At 47.2% G+C, this 22,273-nt stretch overlaps 1 protein-coding gene and 1 pseudogene across 1 annotated transcript in view; one reads left to right on the plus strand and one right to left on the minus strand.

The window, feature by feature from the left end:
• Positions 1-14,446: 14,446 nt before the first annotated feature.
• LOC124692551 lies at positions 14,447-18,794 on the plus strand (annotated as a pseudogene).
• Positions 18,795-21,243: 2,449 nt separating this feature from the next.
• LOC124692554 (replication protein A 32 kDa subunit B-like) overlaps positions 21,244-22,273 on the minus strand; it is a 7,528-nt gene continuing 6,498 nt past the window's right edge. The window contains exons 7-11 of the mRNA XM_047225947.1: positions 22,084-22,162; positions 21,905-21,976; positions 21,743-21,828; positions 21,433-21,501; positions 21,244-21,357 (exon numbers count right to left, since the gene is read on the minus strand). Coding sequence (XP_047081903.1) covers positions 21,273-21,357; positions 21,433-21,501; positions 21,743-21,828; positions 21,905-21,976; positions 22,084-22,162 — 391 coding nt within the window. The 3' untranslated portion in view covers positions 21,244-21,272. The remainder of the gene's footprint in view (positions 21,358-21,432; positions 21,502-21,742; positions 21,829-21,904; positions 21,977-22,083; positions 22,163-22,273) is intronic.

The following is a 22,273-nucleotide window of genomic DNA, read 5'->3' on the forward strand; positions in this document are numbered from 1 at the left end:
CCGGTCGCCAACCGTGGAAGTCCGGCGCTCGGCCGGTCGACCGGCCGCCAACCGGGGTCTTCGAGCAGAACACAAGAAATCCGGTTGCCGACCGGTCCAACCGGCCTATCGGCGTCGTCGGGTCCGGTGCACGGCCGGCCGACCGGTCGCCAACCGGCGCCAACCGGGCGCTAACCGGAGGAGCTCCAGGACCGAGCAAGAGCGTCCGGTCACCGGGTCCGGCTCGACCGGCCTCACCACCGGGCTGTCCGGTCTCGTGGCCTGGTCAACCGGGTTTCTCGAGGAAAAAGCCGAGGTGGCAAGTGACCAACGGCCATATTTCGAAGAACACTATAAATAGGCCTTCTCCTACCTCCGAACAGTTAGGCACTACACTACAAGCCGTTCTTGAGCTCTCTCCTCTCTTACTCCTTTGCTAGAAACACCAAAAGCCTCAGATCTACCTCCTCCTCCACCCAAACTCAAATCCCTCCGGGGAATCGCTAGAGGAGGACCCGATCTACTGTTCTACCAAGCCAAATCTCATTCCCCCTTGTATTCATCGAGAAGCTTGCTTCCTAGGGTTCCTTGGAAACCCTTGGTGGGCAAGAGGAGTCCGGAAGCATCCGGGCCGTGGATTTGCTCCGGGCAAGATTGTGAAGGTTTGGAGGCCGCCTCAAAGTCTACCACAAGTGAGTGAGCTATTCCTTCGTGGGATAGGCTCCGGAGAATAGGGTGAGCCTTCGTGGCGTGGGGAATCCTTCGTGGGACCTCCACCCTCCAAACGTGACGTACCTTGTTGCAAAGCAAGGGAACACGGGAATACATCCTCGTCTCCGCGTGCTATCGGTTATCTCTAACCGAACTCCTTACTTGTGATTTAAGTGCCTGCGAGAGCCTTCGTGCTCGAGTTAGTTGTATCCTTATATAGGTTGCTTCACCTAGTTTGCATTAGGCTCACCTTTATATTCCGCAAAGCCTAATATTGCAAAGAAAGAATTAAAACTTGTAGAAACCTATTCACCCCCCTCTAGGTTTACCATCTCTATACTTTCAGAGAAGGACCTTGCCTCACTCCGGCGTCGCTCGCAGACGCCAAAAGAGAGCTTCCACACGGCATCTTGCCAAACTTCACAAGGGAAAACACAATAACTAGACAAATACTAAACCTAATACTATGACCGGCGCCATCCCTTTCCCTTGCTGCGCGGCGTCGCCGGCGGGAAGAGGTCCGGTCCGGCCCGGAAAAGCTGTGGAGGAAACCAGAGAACGAGGCTTCGAGAGAGACCCTGAAGAGAGAGAGTAGAGTCTCCTCGCCTCGATCGTTGCGCCTTTTGCTTGCTTGAGCCCGACTATAGAACCGAAGATCGTGAGGTATATGTGCAAGACCAGATTCACTTGTGCCCAAGTTTTAAGAGCTAAATACTTTTCTAATGGTGATCTTTTAAAGCAGGCCCAAGAAAGGCGTATATATGGCAAAGTATCCCCCACTCGGTTTAAATACTTTCAAGAGAGGTTTTATATAGAGAGTTGGTTTGGATCGGATGATAAATATTTGGTCGGACCACGGGTACCATCTAGTCCAAACCGCATGATTGAGACACCAAAAGGTCAAAGCCTTCTCAGAACGGTGATGAGCTCCTTAATCATGTTACTATGCAATGGGATGAGGTTTTACTGAACGATATCTGACATCATCTTGATGTTGCTAGGATTCTACGGATACCTCTAACTGAGGTACAAGTGTCGTTGATTTTAGGTGCAGACATATTTGATGTATCATCTAAGGCTTCAAGGATTAATATAGAATGTGCGTGGTGCAGAAAAGTTCTGCCAATTAGAAAATGCACCGATAAGTTCCCTCTCCGATAAGGAGTAAATCGAGACCATATTTTTATTTGTTTTGCATTTTTTCCCTTTCCGCAATTGGAACGTGCGAGATGTTGTCTTTTTCAGGAAAGAATCAGTTCAGTCCACGGCCTGCATGCACGATACAGTAGAGCTGAGAGAAGTGGCTGCGTCGCCGGATCGTATTCGTACCTGAGGGGATCACAGTCAGATCATGCCCAGTATTTCAAGCTGAACATCGAATCCCATCTGCTGAGTGCTGAGTCGCGAGGTTCCTTTCTGATGCTGGCGCGCATGCCTGCCTGAAAGCAACATGGGTGAGCTTCTGCCAGCTTCTCCGTTCGGAGCCAAGCAAAGCGTGCCGACTGGGCGTGTCGTGCTGCTTGAGATGATCCGGACAACTGATGTGCAGATCGATTTCCATCGTCGTCTTCTCCGAGTCCGACCGAGACTCGCGATCACGAAGAGCGTAGTGTCCGTAGTGTCGCAGCGGCTCCCGTGCCCAACTTGGACCATCCAACCGCTGCTCCTGTCCGTTGCCGCTTTCCCGTTCGCATAAAAACGATCGATCTAGCTGCCGATTAATGGCGGGGCTCTTCTCCCTCTTGCTGATGGCGCAGTAGTAGTCGCGGCCGCCTCTCTCTCATTTGTTCAAGCATCATGGTGGTGGCTTGCTTGCGGGAGTTGCTTCGGCGGTGGTGGCTTTATTGAGAAGCTCCTCTTCGATGTTGTTTGGTGTCGGACTGAATGATAGTAGGACTGTCGCTCCGCTGCTGCTGCTCTGCTCTGGCCAACGGGGTTCTCATGTGCTTCGTCTCCAAGTGGTGTGTCCCCGGAGATGTCGTCGCAGTCCGTCGATCGAGCTCGATCTGGAGAAGGAAGATGGAGGACTTGATCGCGTTTCTGTTTTCCTTTTAGGGTCCTCTTTGCATATCTTTGACCCCTATGTAATTCTTGTATCCCTTTGGGTCTCTTTGTACTCCAGTATTAATAGCAGCTTTGTCGGGTTTCCACCCGAATGGATTTCAAAAAAAAAAGTGTCGCGTTTTCCAAACCGTCCTCCAAACGATGCCGGATTGAGTGTTTAGGGACGTGTTTCGTTCGTGCTGCGTTTGGGGATGTCGCTTCCCAACCGCGTCCCCCAAACGCCGCCCCAAACATTAAAAATAATTTTAATAGATAAAAGAAAACTCTTTATGAATATTCAAATCGGTGCAATATAAACAAATTACATATAAAACTTCGAAAAAACATAATTAAATTACATATAAATTATTTTAAACTACTTCTTCTTCTTTGATGATGGCCCCGCCTCGTCGTCGTCTTCACGGTGGCGCATCCCGCTCGTCACCTCTTTCGAAAAGGCGGTGTCGACCGACGCCTCGGAGGAACTTGTGTCCTCCTCGGCGTCGCCGGTGCTCGCCGGCTGCGCCTTCACCTTGGCCTTGGCCTTCGCTTTCGCGTCCGCCTCCGCCTTCGCACGGGCCGCCGCACGGGCCGCCGCCGCCTCCTCCTTCTCTGACCCTTCCTCCTTCGCGTCCTCCTCCACGGCCTGCCATTCCTCCGCGCTGTCAAGTGGCGGCGGGGAATCATCGCCGCTGCTGGGCGTCTCGGCTCTGTCCCACCAATGACGCCATCCTGGAGGCTTGCCCTCGCTGGAGATGTCGAATGGAAGCTCGGAGATGTAGCTCATCGTCGTGAGGAGAAGCTTGGATGAATGGCGGCCTGTTGAAGATCCGAAAACGCCTACGTACGGGTCTTATTGAACATGGATGAACGGCGGCGCAAAAGTCGAAGAGAACGGCGGTTGCTCTTTTGAGGAGTTCGCGCCCCATTCCGGCGGTTGGCGTGTCAGTCGACGCGGTTGTCAATGCGACGGTTTCGCTTCCCGGCAACTGCACTGTCGCTATGTAGGTGGCGGTTGTGCGTCCGAGCCGCTGATGCGTCAGGCCCGTCGCATTTCGCATCGCTTTTCGTTGTGTCCGGCGTGTCCGGAGCGTCCCCTATGGGGCGGGGACGGGCTCGGGGCGTCGGACACCGTATTGGACCGCGCCGGACAAAAAAAGGGTTTGAGGGACGCGACTTGAAACGTTTTTTATCCAACGCGCTCTAAATCCCTTTGAGGAACGATTTTAGGGACGACTGGAGATGCTCTCAGATTCAAGTCTGAATTTCCAAGTTATCCTGAATGAATGATGAAAATGGAGGAACGGTATTTGGCCGAGAAAATGACAAAAAACCACGACAATTGGGGCGGCGGTGTCACATGACCACGGACTGGAGGCTAAGCGACACATAACCACAAACTCAGGGGCCGGTGCTCGACACAAAGCACTGATTCCACATTTTGTTGGGTTTAATCGGGTTTATGATAGATGGGGCCTCGCTGTCGGGTGCCGGTGGCGATGTCTTCACAAAAATAAATATATTTGTGTATCTACTTCTCTATTCTCATCTCGTGTTGACCGAGGCCGAGCCGTCGGAGCCTTTGTGCCGCCGCCACAAGCCACCGCCGCTCCGGCCATGGAGCGGCGGCGGCGAGATCCGCCGGGCGAGGCCGGCACGGCGCGCTCCCTGCACCTCCACCCCGCCGCCGGCGTACTCCGGCGAGCGAAGGCCGCCGCCGCCCGGCGACGCACGCCACCGCCCGCAGCGACGCGCTGCCTCACTCCCGTCCCCGCTCTCGCTGCGTCGCACGCGGTGGCCGCCGCCGCCCGCTGCCGCTCCGCGCACACGCGGTCGTCGCCGCCGCCCGGTCCCCTGTCCTCCCAACCTCTCGTCCGGGACCGACGGCGCGGGTGGTGCACGGGCCCGGCGGTGGTACGGCCCGGCCGGAGGTGGGGTCCCTTTCCTCGGCGGCGAGCGGGGGTACGGAGCGGCGCACGTCTACGAGCGGGGGCGGCGCGGGCGTCGTCTCCGGGCCACGACCGTGGTCTCCGGCGAGGGCGAGCAACGGCCCCGTGGTCTCCGGCGAGGGGCGGGCGGCGAGTCATCGACCCCATGGTCTCCGGCTAGGCGATGCGGCCGGGCGGCGCGGCGGGCACGCCCATGGCGTGACGGCGGCCAGCGGGGAAGAGGCTAGGTGCGGGTGCGGGAGGAACGCCGCGTTCCTTTTCCTTTTAGATTTGCACTTTTTCTTTTTTAATTTTATTTATTTCACAACCTATCGAAACGATGGGGAAAACATTGCCACCTGGCACCGACGACGGGCCCATCTATCGAAACTTGATTAAGCCCAGCAAACCATGTAATCGGTGTTTTACGTCGAGCATCCGCCCACGAGTTGGTGGTTATGTGTCGCTTAGCCTCCAGTCCGTGGTCATGTGACACCGCCGCCCTAATTGTCGTGGTTTTTTGTCATTTTCTCGTATTTGGCCTTCCGAGACATGTGCGGCGCACGTGTCCGGCCATACAAACTACGGGCGGCGCGTGGCCCTGCCGCCGCCGCGGCTAGCTCCGGAGTGGGAAGCTCGACACGAGCCTTCGCCAAATGGTGGTCCTAGGCTGATCTGATCCACTCGAAAGATGCAGGAGAAATTAAATACTTTTCGAGATGCGTACAACCATTTCTTTTTCCGGAGATTGTATTTGTATACCATTTGGTTGCATCTCCCGAGGTTCCCGTCTCTCGATGGCTCGATGAGACGGCGAAGGGACATGTACGCCCACTTCTGGCTCACAATGATTGACGGAAAGAACGACCGAAGAAGATAAGCTGCGATACGAATACGAGTGTTTTATACTGCAAAGGAGAAGCATAGCATAGTGCCAGGTGTTGAGGGTCAACATAGGATATTCTGAACCCGTATGCTTGTCTGTGTTAATCTACGAGAGCTATGGACAACTACATCAAATCACGTTCTAAAAGTAGAACCACATCGCCAATTCTACTACGTATAGGAGTACTAGTCTATTTATTTCCTTTTTTCAAGAATTAGAACCACCCATGTTGAATTTGTTCATGACATGCATCTCTAAAATAGGGGAATTTTGGACTTCTACTTTTAAGAACCAAAGTGGTCATATTTGAATCTTCTGTGTCAAAATTGATCTAAGTCAGGCAGTGGGATTTGAAATTCAAATTTCAACACAACCTTAAACTTTCTAAAATATGGGGTAGACCTAAAACTTTGAACGCCTGCCTTTTTTGTTTTGAGTGTTTAAAACATTGTGTGATAACAACTTAAACCTAGACAATACATTCAAAATTGAGATTAGACTTTGGTCATACTTGAATTTAAACTTCTGAATCAAAATTTAAACTTTGATTCAAATACTCCTAAACCAACTATCTCAAACATATTGTCCCATTCCAAACCTTAACTCAGTCATATACAAGTAATATTGAAAGATAGAATTCAAATTTCAAAATTTGAATTTGAACAATAATAAGGGCTAGATTCAAAAAATTCATAACTAAATAAATAAGAATCAAAAAATATAAAATTGGTATCAAAATGATCACAAACATATTCTTTATTGATCACTAAACGGTTACAAAGTCATTTACAAGCTTTTGTTTGTATAAAAAAATCAAAAGAACACAAAGGTAACCTAAATACAAACTAAAAATAAAGAAGTGAGCCTAGCTCACTCGGTTAGGGAAGTGGATGTACAACCAAGCCACCCACGTTCAAGTCTCCATGGACGCGAATTTAGGCTCTTATTATTTAAAAAACAAAATCAATGTAGGGGTTTCCCCTACTGTGTTCCTTTCAAAAAAAATACAAACTAAAAATATAAAACCTAGACTATCCTACGCTAGTGTCACAACCACCACCATCACTTCACCACTCTCATCACCACCTCATTGGCATCACCACCACCACCATTGTCACTCCACCACATCCAACATTATCATCACCACTTGATCATCTACCATATTAGCAACTTGTTACCATAGTTACAATATTGGATTTGCCCTAAGGTGAATCCATTTCGTATAGGATCCAAGTAGATGTCCCAGGAAAGAGTTTCTGGAATATTAGTGAGGGTAATAAGCAAAGAAGACGAACCTGAATTTGAGAGAGATCAAATGTTGATATAGTAAAACTTGACAGTAGATCACGACTTAGACGAATGCTAGGAATAGCCATAGGGTAGAGCTGTAACTGATAGCAGTAACATCCATAGGAATACCCAAGTATATACAGGAAAAGCGACCAGAACTAAAACAAATAGCATTAACCATAAGACAACAAACTCTACAACAAAACACCCTACGGAATGCAATATGAAATTTTCCAAGTATCAATAGCATTGAAACCAATCCAGTAGAATTAGTAGGCAACACCTCACTATATCCTGGATCCATAGGGAGATCCAAAGAAATTAAAATAGAAAAAACAACTAGATAAAAGCTGAAAACTAAACCTATCAAAATCTCTCAAATCCTTGCTACTGCAAACTACAATGCATAGCAATAAAATCATAAAAAGGCTAGGAATAATTCTGGAAACCGAAACAAATAAAGGAAAATACCAAATGCTTATTGGCATTGTCCAAAATAGATTAGATGATAGGAAAATAGGTAGCAACCCGACCTGCCATCTTTTGCAAGTCACTAGGAGTCAAACCTTTGAGTCAATTGACCACCGAATTCATTCCCCTTAGCACATAAGTTAAATCAGGAAGTCGCTAGAACTAGCTAAGTCAAATGAATGCATGAGCTAGGTGTCAACACCACAATCACTTAGGAACACTACAAATAGAGGGGCTCAGGCAACCCCATAGCTCATAAACATACTCACTAGTTTAGACTAGAAACACTCACATAGCTCTCAGACAGAGATTTGTGAGAGGTGGAAAGGAAGAACTGCAAGAAGCAACTGCATGAGAAGGGCAAGCATCAACTGCACATCAACAATTAGGAATAAGAAGTGATTTAATCTACAAAGGTCAATTTATAACCCTAGGACGGAGCCTTAGTAGCACAGTTTTTTAGATAGATTTGCACTAGGGGATTAAGCTGTAGTAGTGCATTAGCACGGCACACACACTTGCTAATGGCTGCATCATAGGAACCACTGAAATAAGTAAGTAAGGATCTTGAAAATTCCACACAGGAATCACCTAGGAAACCTGCTAAGATAGGGCACATGGCACAACCTTAGTTAATTAGGAAGCCATGCTTAAATTGGGGTAATGATTAACATAGAAATGCATGTAGCTTGAAACCTATAGATGAGAGACGGAATTAATTATTAGACCTAAGTAAATAACTTGATGCATTAAAAGAAACTAAAAGAAAACTTAAAGAATAAGTACGGAACCTATAAACTACAAGCTAAGTACATTAAGTTGTTAAGCTCGCAATAATTATAGTGCTAAGCAAATAATTAAGATTGAGTGAAACACTCAATCTACACAGAAGGAAACATCTGATAGAGGCAGCTCTGAGTACACTAAGCTGCAAACTAATTAAATTGAGTGTTAGAAAAATTGTTTGAGTTCTATGAATATTATTGAGTGCTAGCTATAGAATGAAATTTAAGTGATTAAGAACCTAAATAATGCCTTATAATAGAATCTTAAGCTTGCATAGCAGGTAGAGGATAATTAACCATCAAAACTAAATAAATAACAAGTATTAGTGATGAAATTGGAAGAAGTACTAGCTAAATGGAGTTTAATAATTCTAGGACTAAGTACAAACCACCTAAGCCATCGGATCATCCTATAAGAACCCTAGAACCACTTAAACACAACTACTCATAAGTGTTAAGCTGACAAAAGTGAATACATTCAGTTAACATTAAACATTTGGAAGTAAACCAAACCTAGAACTAGATTAGATGATTCCCTAGTTTCTTAGAGAATGTTAGAACACTAGAACAAGTAGTAGAACACTTTAGAACCCTGGAAATTCGACTAGGCCATGGTCGACAGTCACAAACCCTAGAATCTCTAGCATAGCACGAATTTGAGAAATAGTGAGTAGTAGAGAGGGGAGAGCCGTAAGAACATACCTTAGTTGTAGAGCACCGTTGGGGAGCTATAGCTCTACCAACGACTGAGGCGAATCACCATCATATTCGGGAAAGGGAGAGAGTGAGGAAGAGAGAGAGTGGCGGGCTGATCGATCTGTCCATTCGACCATACCAGTTCTGCTTGTTTTGTATGAAATTTTGTGAAAGAGAGGTACCCACCTTTCAGGGGCATTTAAGTCATTTCACAAATACCCGAAAACCCTAAAAGTCAGTAAGAGCCCAAAACCAGAAAAATAAAATAAAAACACCCAAAAAGATAAAAAAATGAGAAGTACCTAAATATGATTTTTGTTTGATTATTTTAAATACTTTTGTTTGTAGAATTGTTTGGGGTATTTAAATACATATTTAAATGATTTTCAAATTCAAATTTAAACCAACTAAGAATTATCTCTAGAGCACTATCTCCAACATGACCAACGTGACGATTCTATGATGAAAATGGAGGGTCATATATTAACATATTTCTTGTACTCCTTCATATTCGCAAACTCAATAACAATTTACTTCTTATGGCTCTTTTTCTACTTTGCTATGCTTTGCTCCAACACACGGTTCTCGGTGGCATCCATCCACTCGTTCACATCTCTTAATAAGCTTGTGTATTTCTTATTCAACTTATTTATCTCTGCAAATAAATTATTCATCAACGGAGCATTCTATATTTTCTCTCCAATTTTAGTATTGTCGGTATTTTCATACATGTCCCACAAGGTAGATAGTTCATGACGTCAAGGCCGGACACTCAGGATCAACCCAACAAACAAAGCCACAATTTATGATATCGTACAAATATAAAGTATCACTATAATTGAGAAAATCTCACTACAAATGCATATTATTTTGTGACCCTATATCGACGAAAACTTAGAAAACATACTACCGCTCACATTGTGTTGTTCGCATGCGTATAACCGTTGGCGTGTGTTCGTCCCTTCGAAAGGAATGGCTTTCGCTTGGAGACGGTTGTGAATGCGTCAATGCTGGGCATGATTGTCGGTGAGCCCGTTGAATGTGGAGGGGGGAGGGGGAAGGACGAGTCTGAGTCACTGATGCGTGGAGCCCGTTCTGCCTTTTTCCATCCTATGTAGTGCTCCTTCGGTCATATGATTTCCATAGGAATTGTGTAGGTTTGGACCCTATGGAAATATATCCTGCACAAGTTGTTTGATTCATAGGAACAGATCCTATATAAACTAATTCTATGGAATCTTATAGCGTAAATCCTATAGAAAAAATATAAGGTTATACCTCACTAAAAATTCTTTTGCTACAATCAAACACACTTCATCTTTTCATAGGCAGTCTAGGGGTGCCGACAATCGATCACCGTCCAGGAGTGGAATGAGCCAAAGAAGGCACGTGTTGGTTTCACTTTTGTCGATAAGAGAACAAAAAAAGATTGCTTCAAAAAGCTTATGGAACATTTCGTTCTACCTCCGGAATACCGCAAATACGATGAGGAGGGTAACAAGATTGCGGAAAACAAGGAGAGGTGCAAGCTAGTCAAACGAGTTCGCTCTTTCTAGGATGGCCAACGCATTCGGAAATACAAGCAAAATCTAGCCCATGACTTTGTCAAGCCGGGCAAGACTCTGGATTTCAAAGGACAATATGAGAAACTTGCAACATGATTGGCCAGAATTTGTGAAGCAAAAGAAATCGGAGCTGTTCCTTGAAATATCGAAAAAAATAAGGATAATGCGGCCAAGAAGGAGTACAATCATAAAATGGGGCCGAGGAGGGTATCGCTTTTGGCAGCCTAGGTGGGAGAAGATGGAGAACGAGTCGAGGGCGCGAGGAATCCGTCCAGGTACGGAGGGATGGGACCCAAGGGCCAAAAGCTGGTGGTACGGGCATGGGGGATCGGCTGAACCCGGAGACAGGGAGTGTGTTTACCGGGGCAAAATAATTACACCCACCCAAAAGCTTATTGAGGCAATGAGGGATGCTCAAGAGGGGAGGATCAAGTTCAACGGAGAGAACGACGCCTCGACAAAAGCCCTCGGGAATCCCGAACACGGAGGACGTGTACGAGGCATGGGGCACATTCCGTGGAAAATAGGGTTCCCCGGAACGATGACCCGTACGGTTACGAAGCCGTAAGAGAAAGATGGATCGGGAAGCAGATGTTGTGGCGCGGTTGGCATCGGAAATGGATGTCATGAAGAAAACCGTGAGTGTACTAGTAGCCGAAAGAGATGCAGCTCGGGCGCAGCATGAAGATCATCCATTGGATCTCGGAAGCCAGCCGCGGAGAAGCAGTGTGGCTTCCACGGAGGCCCCATCGGCTGGTGCACCGACGATCGAAATTACTGCACCGGAGCCTCTGGTGGTCGAAATTACTGCACCGGAGCCTCCTCGCTACCCCGTGGACGATATAAAGGAGATGAAAGCATGTCATCTGTATTATCCTATCGGGAACATGTCCATGAAGGTAGCCATCGGCGGTGCTTTACCACTCGGAGCACTCCACCACAACAACCCCATTCAAGATGGCTATGCTCGTGTCACGGTGGAGGACATAGTCCAAGGGTTTGAGGACCTGGACATTGACATTGCTACACCTGAAGGGGCGACAAGACTTGGAGATGTCAAGCGCCAGTTCATTCTATGGCAGAAGAAGTTTATCAAGTTTCCAAGCGAGGCGCCAACAAGTTCACCCCCCTACGGTGGTGGTGGTGGCGGCGGTGGCGGTGGTGGTGGTGGTGCTTCACCTACACCTCCTTCACGAGGGCCGACGCCGCCCCCCAATTCACCTCCGGCGGGTAGCAGCCGCCGCCCCTAGTCCGCCCCGGGCGGGTAAGCGGACACCGCCCCCAATCCACCTCCGGCGAAGAAGCGAAGCAGCGAGTCCTGGATTATTAACCCGGACCCTTACGTACCTAAGAAAACAAAGGTACCGGAGGTATCACCGAAGCCTCTCCCCACGAGGCCTTGGGAATGTAGTGCCGAGGAAGTCGAGGCGGGCGCGGCTGCTGATTTAGAGAAATGGAAGGCGAGCCGCAAGAAGAAAATAGAGGGCGAGCCCAAGCCGGTATTTTCCGATGAGCAAAAGAAGTGGGCTAAGTCATTTTTGAACACACCGTCCCAAGCCGCAAAGAATCGCCCGACGACTATGCACGTGAACTTCGTAGGCAAGCACTCGCGTTCAAGAGGAACCAAGAGTTGGCGGAGAAGCAGGAGAAGAAAGCCTTGGAGGAGGCCGAGAAAAAATTAGAAAGGGGGAAAGAAGTTGCCCAGCTCGGGGAACAAAGTAAACAATCGATCGCCCCGCTCATAGTGCAAGCCGCCGGTCCGGATGCCCCCGATATCATAGCAGCTGCGGTAGCACATGGATTGACTGTAACGAGTGCCAGAGAACAAGCGGCCACCTTAGGTATCACTCTTCGTGCACTGTTAGGCCTTGATGAGGCGCCAATGAAGGACGTAGTATTTACATATGTGAAGAATGGCCCTCTCGTCGAGCCTGCGTAGGAAGAGGATCTACCTCGACAAATGAAATGTCTGCTAAATTGGTACAAGAGTTACATAAAACTTAAAAACGCCAAAGACTATATTTATGCGGAAGTTAGACATGAGCATCACTTCAAACATTACTATATAACAATTCATCGGAGTGAATTGTTCCGATTGTTCAATCTGCGCGACCTCGACAAATCTATCATCGGTTGCTACGTTCCGTAAGTGATTTATTAATTTCTACCCCATCTCGTTCATTGCTGCACTATATATTGTTCTAACTATCTTGTTGTGTACGCTATTATGCGGAATGAAGAAGCGGGAAATGCAAATAAGGAACATCCATGATGTTGGGTTCATTGACCCACACATCGTTAATTCATATGTGTTAGAACACCACCCCGCCGACGTGGAGGAAGACTGTGGCGGTTTCTTAGAAAACAGGAACTCAAAAGTGATATTCTATTTCCTTACCATTTTGGGTGAGTGTTTACTGTCTTGAGCACATTCTCATTTGTTTACTCCATGCATGGTATGTGGCTAATCGATGAGTTATATATGCATGACTGTGCATGTATCGTGTCCGCAGGTTCCACTGGATTCTGATGGTAATTCAATTTCACACCTCCACAGTTCTCGTCCACGACTCTCTGAATAAGCGGGGGCCGACATGAGAAAAATGATGCAAAATTAATTGTTTTCATTCATTTGCGCTCTATATCGATCGGCCTATTTCGTTCATCATTTCCTAATATCAAGTAACTAATTAATAACTCTCTTGTTCATTTAATTTTCTTTGCCTCGTAGGGTTTGGAGACGGTTCGTAGATGAAAAGGTCGGTGAATTCAAAAAGAGCTACATTTTAAAAGGGCGAGTGTGGACGGCGGGGATATTCAGCCACCGGGGACCAATCTATGTGGATACTATGTTTGTGAGAGGATCCGGAGATACACCAATGAGCGGGACTAGTCGTACGAGATCAACATCAAGAGGAATAACCTCCGGAACACGCTTAGTCCGAAGCTCGCTTCAGACCACTTCGGGAGGAACTAGGCTGGATGGTTCGCGAGGGAAGTCATCGATCCTACAGGACAACACTACGTAGAGGACGTAGAACTATACATGCATTAAATTATGTATGGAAACTTGTTCAAACTTGTATATGGTCATCCGATGATATTGAATATATATTGTATATTCCTCTTGAATTCTTTTTGGTTCTAATTTCAAATTTGTTTGAAATTGTACATTCATATGCATGCATGTATGTAGTACCGTAGAATATGTGAAACTCCTTCAAAATTACAATAAAGCACAAAAGAAATAAAAGAATACAAATTAAACAGAAAACAGGTTTAGGAGGGGCAGGTTTAGGGGGGCCTAAAACCCTAAACCTCGCGGCGGCCTTTAGTCGCGGTCGGCCAGAAGAACCGCGACTAAAGGGCCTCCGCCCCGACGGTCGCCCGGCGCCCACGTGGACGGGCGCTTTAGTCGCGGTTCGTAAGCAACCGCGACTAAAGAGGGCTTAGTCGCGCTACTTTGGTCGCGGTTGCGCAACCGCGACTAATGGCAGTTGCGAACCGCGACCAAAGGCCCTTTTTCCACCAGTGCAAGCAATATACGGGTTCACAAACTTGGGGGCGACCATTTGTCAACTCAGCATGATGCTTAGTACATTCCGGAACTCGTATGATTGCATCCATTAATCAACGAGTGTTATGAATAAGTACACATCAAATCACGGTCTATAAGAAGAACCACAGCCCCAATCCACGAGTCAATTTAAACTTCTTTTTTCCAAGAACAAGTCCATTTATCTCTTCAAAATCGGTTACAATCTACTACGAGTAGAATATCGTTTGATTATGCAAGACGTCGCTGTATGACTGAAGGAGTTTGAACGAAACGGCCCATAGTCCCATACATCGTGGAGACAACGAATAAAAAACGGGAAACCGGCGATCCTGCGCCGTCCGATCCGATCGCACGGTCCGCAGCGGCCTCGGGGGAGGCCACCACACACGGCACACCACCCGCCGCTGCGTGGGCCACGCCCCGAAATAAATAATTGCTCGGCACAGCGCACGCCGGGCCGTAGCCATCGCCCGAGCATTTCCTCTCCCCCACCACTTCCAGCGAAACCAGGCGCCACCTCCCCCAACTCCAAGCACCCAGCCAGCCCGCCAATGGCCACCCACGGCGGCGGGGGCGACGACGAGGTGGCGGAGGCGTCGCCGGCGCGGGGGCCCAGCCCCAGCCTCCGCCACCGCCACGCCGCGGGCAAGGGCGGCGGCGAGGCGGAGGGCGAGCTCGTCGGCAATGGCGGCGGCGCCAGCCCCGAGGCGTCCTCCGTGGAGCAGGTGTTCGCGGACAAGGCGGTGCCGTCGTGGCGGGAGCAGCTGACGCTGCGGGCGTTCGTGGTCAGCGCGCTGCTCGCCGTCATGTTCAGCGTCATCGTCATGAAGCTCAACCTCACCACCGGGATCATCCCCTCCCTCAACGTCTCCGCGGGGCTGCTCGGCTTCTTCTTCGTCCGCCTCTGGACCTCCGCCTTCGAGCGGATGGGCCTCGTGCGACAGCCCTTCACACGGCAGGAGAACACCGTCATCCAGACCTGCGTCGTCTCCGCCTACGGCATCGCCTTCAGCGGTAACTAACCAAGCTCTCCCCCTCAACTCTATCACTTCCGCCAGATTATTTGAACCGAACATTTTGCGAGTGTAAGGTTCGTTCATGTTCGTATGTCGATAACTCTGCTGGGTTCCTTGCAATTAATTCGGAATTCGGGCCATGGGAGATCTGGATTCTGGGGGTGGGTGGGCAGCAGAGCGTTCTGCAGCAGTTGGTGGCCTGGGACATCATCAGAGAATCGATTGCGTCTTTTGCCCCGAAGTAAAAAAAATACGAACCAATCGCATTCAGATCCTCGAAAGTGGGGTTTATGATGACATGAACGATAGGGAAAGGACAGCAAAAGAAACTTCCCCGATTCGAACTTGTGGTTTAGTATTAGTAGGTACTGTTAGGTGGCTTCAGACTACACTGCACGCTTTCTTTCTCTAATCTTCTGATGAAATAGATGTTGGCGACGATGGTCCTTGCGTGCGTGTACCTGGTTGAACCATGCAGCATCTAGGACGAAATTAGGGACGATTTTTAGTTTGAGTAAACGAAGTATGTGTAATGGTCAACAGCAGCTTTTGAATTTTTTGGCACTCCTGATAAGGATGGACGCCATCGTTTGGTTGGGCAAGCAAATTGTAGCTAGTATTCTGGACAAGCTGTAATGGAGGAGCGTGCTTGGTTTGACTTCTCGCCTTAAAATAGATGGTTCATGGTCCTCCAGTGTTTCTATGATTGACATCATGCCGCATGCATGTGAAGCATTGAGTCCACATAAACATAAACAATTACTGTACCATGATTTGTTGGGTTATTTGGCTACCATGTTAAATGGTACTTTCTGGCTCATCAGGAATAATTTCATGTGACAGCAACTGATTTCCCAGACTTGAGAGTGCATGTGTGCCACTGATTTGAAAAATTCGTACAAAATGTCTCATATACATGCATAAGTTGGTCTATGGGAACTTAGAAGAGGTTATTCTCACCAAGCTTCTCTTGCAACTGCATCAGTTTGAAATAGGGATTTTAATATATTCCCTTTATAAAAAAAGTATCAAATGCGGATTTCCAGGAGAGTGAGTTTTTTTTTTTTTCAGGAGAGCGAGTTCTGATTATCTATGTTTCGAAATGGTGGCAGCCTTACAGGATGAGGAAATCATTCAATGCATGAAGTGAATTGCTTGATTAATTGTCATACTTGTGCAAAGCACGTCACCCCTATTACCTTTGCTGATCTTCTTGCCTGGTGAAACTGTATTTTTCTTTTCTGTCTAATTTTCCTGATGTTGTGCTTATTTGATTCGATTGATCAGGTGGGTTTGGCAGTTACCTATTCGCAATGAGTGATACAATAGCTAAGCAAGCAACGGAGGCTACGGATGCTGGGAACATCAAGGATCCTCACCTTGGATGGATGATAGGGTTCCTTTTCCTTGTCAGCTTTATCGGGTTATTTGCACTTGTGCCCATGAGAAAAGTAATGCCTTCAACATGTTTGTTCATTTGTTCTTACTGATTAATTGTATACAGGCAAACCTTGTTCTCATCAACTACATTGTTTTTCAGATTATGATTGTCGACTACAAATTGACATATCCAAGTGGCACAGCAACTGCTTATCTCATCAATAGTTTTCACACGCCTGAGGGTGCCAAGCTTGCAAAGTATATCTATACAGTCCTGCTCTTGGCGGCTTATACAAGTGGCAAATAACTTAGCTGACAACATTTACCATCTTATTTCAGGAAGCAAGTGAAGACACTGGGCAGGTACTTCATGTTGAGCTTTTTCTGGGGCTTTTTCCAGTGGTTCTTCAGTGGTGGGGATGACTGCGGTTTCAAGAACTTCCCATCATTAGGCCTTGAAGCTTATAACAATAGGTCAGAAATGGCATTATCTGTGTTTTGTCGATGGCATTGATTATAATTTGTCCCATATCTGAAAAACTTATTATTAATATATCTACAAAATGTCAGCTTGCAACATTATGTTTGTCTTTTCTTGTCATAGTGTAAAGATATTATGCTTATCTGTGTTTGGTGTCCCAGCATTTGCTTACATTTCCATTGGCTAAAAGTTAGTACCAAGGCATCGGTCTCCCTTACTGAACTTACTTATCATCTTCCAGGTTCTTCTTTGATTTCTCTCCTACATATGTTGGGGTTGGTATGATCTGCCCACACATTGTGAATGTGTCCGTTCTGCTAGGTGGTATCCTCTCGTGGGGTGTAATGTGGCCTCTCATTGCCAAGAAAAAGGGAGTTGGTACCCTGCTACTGATGGAGACGCTAGTCTTCATGGGTTACAGGCTTACAGGGTAAACATCCAATCTTATCACTGGGTCACTTTTGTTAACGCTAAATCCTACAATGTTATCTTAAAAAAAACTATCTAGACTATGGTCTTGATTGCTTGTTCCTTTACTATTGCAGGTTTTTATATCCATTGCTTTGATTCTTGGGGATGGATTATATAATTTCGTCAAGGTGCTTCTCCGCACGATTGCCGGGTTCATAGCAATGGTTCAGAAAAATTCAAGAGCCATGCTTCCTGTTTCTGGCAATGGCAGCCCCACCGCTGAAGCTATGTCATTTGATGACGAGCGTCGCACTGAACTGTTCCTGAAAGATCAAATCCCTACATCAGTTGCATATGGGGGCTATGCCGCAGTAGCTGCTATATCAATCGGTACTCTTCCACAGATCTTCCCGCAGCTCAAGTGGTACTACATTTTAGTTGCGTATATCGTAGCACCTGTCCTGGCCTTTTGCAATGCCTACGGAAGTGGACTCACTGATTGGTCTCTTGCCTCCACCTATGGCAAGCTTGCTATCTTTGTGTTTGGTGCATGGGCTGGCCTTGCCAATGGCGGTGTGCTCGTAGGACTTGCTGCATGCGGTGTCATGATGAGCATCGTGTCAACAGCCTCTGACCTGATGCAAGACTTCAAAACTGGATACCTGACTTTGGCATCACCGAGGTCCATGTTTATCAGCCAGGTGATAGGCACTGCAATGGGCTGTGTCATTTCTCCCTGCGTCTTCTGGCTGTTCTACAAGGCTTTCAGTGACATTGGCATAAGCGGTACCGAATACCCAGCACCTTATGCCATTGTGTACCGAAACATGGCAATATTGGGTGTCGATGGTTTCTCATCGCTTCCAAAGAACTGCCTGACACTCTGCTACATCTTCTTTGCCGCAGCTATTTTCATCAACTTGATAAGAGACTTGACACCGCACAAGTATTCAAGGTTCATCCCGCTCCCAATGGCGATGGCTATACCATTCTTCATTGGATCATACTTCGCGATCGACATGTTCCTGGGCAGCCTTTTACTCTTCGTATGGGAGAGGGTGAATAAAGCTAAAGCGGACGCCTTTGGACCTGCCGTTGCTTCAGGGTTAATCTGCGGAGATGGGATCTGGACTCTGCCACAGTCCGTTCTTGCCCTTGCCAAGGTGAACCCTCCCATTTGCATGAAGTTCTTGACTAGATCGGACAATGTCAGAGTGGACAAATTCCTTAGGGGCTAGTCATGGTGTTTTACAGAGGACAACGGCAAACCACAGCCACGCATCATCATGTAATTACAGTCGCATTTCACGCTACACAGACCACTTGTTTTGTAGAAACGCCAGAACTGGGGCTTTGCAAAGGAGCAGTATCCCTGAGAGTCTACATTCCGAAACGATTGTAACTGTTCTGCATACTGTCCTTCACAATGTAAAAAGGAAGAGAAAAAAGAAGCTGAAAAGGGAAGAAATACGGCTTAGGTGTAGGAAGCAGCATCTTGCATTGTATTGCCATAAGGGTTGTGAGTTGTGTAATTGTGACATGTGATTCGCATGTTCTATTAGCAGGAAGCGAGTATTCCCATTACTCAGGTTACATTGCAACTGTTCGATCAGAAAGCTGATGTGGTGACTGCATTTGTGCTTATAAGTAGCATAGTTTTCAAGTTTTTTTAAACTACATGCAAGATTCATCATAACAAGGTTTGTAAATGGCTAATATCGTGCTTGCCTCACGATGCATAGTTTTAAGTCTTAACTCCAAGTAATGTGATATCCCATAGCTGGTAGCCCCCCTCATTTTTGATCTTGCATCCTTCCAATAAGTAATCCCCTTTTGGAGATGGGGTTTTGTGGGGATTGGATGACAGCAGTGATTCACCCAATACTCTAGAGTATTATCCCCACTAATCCCCACTAAGACCTTGTTCGTTTCGTCCCAACCCGGCCGGGATCGCGACGCAAACCCCGTGGGTCAGCCGGGATTGGACCCGCCCCGGGTTTAATCCCGGTCTAATCTAATAACGTGTTCGGTTAATCCCTGTCCGGGTTCGACCCCGCCCGATTTTCCCCCAAACCCGCCCGTTCCACCGGGTTTAAAAAAATCCTGGTCGCACGCGTGGACAGAATCCCGAATCGACAGAGAGAAAAAACATAAGCCAATCGAGACTTTGTCCCTCACGACCGCGGTGGCGACGCGAACGGAGGAGCGCTCGCCGGCGATCGCTTCGAGACGACGGCGGCCACGCGACCAACGAGAGAGAGGAGCTGCTCTAGTCTCGTCGCCCTCCTCAACACCGACACCGCCACGGAGCCCGGGCCGAAGACAAGGCGCTCGACCCGAAACCTCCAGATCCACGGAGCCCGGGCCGAAGACAAGGCTCAGTGAAATTGAGCATGGATTAACCGAACGGCAGAAAAAGTAGGAGGATTTTGTGAAAGGGATTAGTGGGGGTATGGGTGGCCGGTGCGGGGTCACCCAATTCCTCGAGCGACTCAATCCACCTGGGAATTCACCCCCATGTAACCAAACGAGGCCTAAAACACTAGTACTAAACAAGGCCTTATATAAATTTTTTTGTCTCTTGAGTCACAATCAATGGTACTCTGTTCCAAAAATAAAAAGTTGCTCAAGTTTGTCTAGATTCAGTTATATCTATATATACTTTTAGCATGTAAAATACATTCGTATCTAGAAAAAGTTGATCAGTTTTTTTTTGGGATAGAGGGTGTACACAATATCATGAAAGGCCATGTCCTCTTATGACCTCTTATCTATACCATACCTTCGAGGCTCCCATTTCCCCCTCCACGTTCTCTCTCCACCTCATCCTCTCGAGAGTCGCCAGGTCTCCCATCTCGCCTCTCCCCCGGCGGTGCTGCCGTCCGGCGTGGATATGGGGAGTTGGGGCGGGTTGTGCAGTGTAGTAGTAGGGTCTGCGGCCATGTGCCGATAGTGGGCTTCATGCCCGGTAGGTGGAGCGTAGCTCGGTATCTTGTGCGGCCAGATCCGGGGCGATTTAGGGTTCATCTTTCTTACTCATCTGCTCCTCTGGTTGGAGCGTGGTGCAGCGGAGATGGGCGACGTCTCACTCAATAAAGCCGCAGTTGGTGGCTACCTTGATGCATGGAGGTGTTGTGTGGTGAAGCCTCTTCCGGCCGGTCATGGTGGCGAGGGGAATAGGAGAAGCGATGAGATTTCCTCGACTTCTTCAAGGTGGCTGCAACAACGAGCGAACCACGCGGCGGCCATGACTGCTGTCGCGATCTTCGACCGTAAGGGCGGCCCTTCTAGATGCCTACATGGCGCTCTACTCAACCTCCAGTGCGGAGGCCTTCCTCAGAGCTTCTTGCTGGAACCACCGCTTCCTCAACACCAAGTGGTCCGTCCCCGGTGGAGTCGAGGTGGCCGGCGATGGAGGCTCAGGCACGGTGGAGAGGACCGGGAATCCGATTGCTTTTTCGGTCATACTTTTAAGGTCCTTTTTGCAATTAGCCAGGGCTATGTTGTACTTTCACTTTTCCCTTAGGGCTCTTTCTGTAATTTGTACCCACTGATGAAAATATAACTGCAGCTCTCGGGGTCCTTCGAGGCCCCACCTGTGTTCAAAAAAAAAACTATACCATACCTTCCATTGACCAAAATGTAGTAAGTTGAGGAGTTATACGTTTTTATAAGACCAAGTGCCAAACAAAGAAAACACATCTTTACGGAAATCTGTAGACTGTAGTGTGCACTGAGCACTGAGCACTCAGATTCGAAGGCAACATGCGCTGCTTTAGGGCAGCATGGATACGCTGAGAGAATAACCACACACAATATCTTAATTGCAGGTCACATATGTGCTGGAGGTACTGCTGTAGCAAAAACAAGCGAACCACCTAGAGATTTAACCTACTCATGTCCGTGGACATAGGGCGCAAGTACGCAACTTAACCTAGCTGTTAAGTTGATCTCCTTGCAACTGTTAAGGGACCATTGAGGCACGCTGCAAAAACATGGCTTGCAGAGTGCTTATTATCTTCATAGCTCCGCAGGGGAGCCTAATGCTTACGTGTGTGGATCCAAACATATTCAACCATTCATGGTAGACTTGTAATGGTCGTCATCGATAGTTGCATAAAGGTTGCCAAGATCAACGAGATCTAGAACAGTCGACCTGTGAAAAAACAACAGGATTACGGAAAAGAAGTCGAATGTATTTTAGGGTGAGGAGGGTGAGAAAGGGTGATACCTGGTCTGTCCAAGTGATAGATTGAGACGACTCGCGACCTGATCAAGACTTACTCCATGCTCCAGGTTTCTGTAGGAACACAATGCAGTCTTCATTGTCTAACATGATGATGTAACCTTCTTCTAGCAAATCGTATGAAATAGAACACACGAGCACTAATCATAGCATAACATGATACTGTAGCCTTCTTCTAGCAAAGGCATGCATACTCAGGAGCGTTTATGCACATTCATGTTAAATCAATGATCCTAAGCAATTATTAGCACATAGCAAAAATATTTGTTGACAGAATCATTCACAACTAACTTACCCAAGTACTGGGTCAAGAAAAACACTCATGACCAAATCGGATAACTCTCTGCTAGCAGTATTTCCAGATGCAGACGATGTTGGGGCCTGAGTAAGGAAAAGCAAAACCATTAGACAACAATTTGGTGGATCTACTAAAACAATGATATACTTTCCAAACTACCTGATAACTAGTGTGTGGAGCTTGGTTCCGAGTTGATGTATTAGCAATTACTTGGGGCTGAGACAAAGACCTCTACCAATATTAAAAAATCCAATGAAAAAAAACATCATAAGAAATCATAGATATTGTTCAGTTGTATAAATTAAAATCCTAGAAATAAAGGCATGTCATTACAGTACCTTAGTCCTTGCGAGATCCAAATGCACATAAATGCAGTGCAGAAAGTGATGTGTTATATCATTGTAGTTGGTAACAAGCCTGACAGGAATTCATAAACCAGTAAGATTAATATAAGGAAAATGCAGCTGGCCTATATCAAATGGGCACAAAATACTCTTCCACCCCAAAAAATCTTGCTACAACAAAATA

The sequence above is a fragment of the Lolium rigidum genome, chromosome 2 (assembly GCF_022539505.1).
Source record: "Lolium rigidum isolate FL_2022 chromosome 2, APGP_CSIRO_Lrig_0.1, whole genome shotgun sequence".
NCBI lineage: Eukaryota > Viridiplantae > Streptophyta > Magnoliopsida > Poales > Poaceae > Lolium > Lolium rigidum.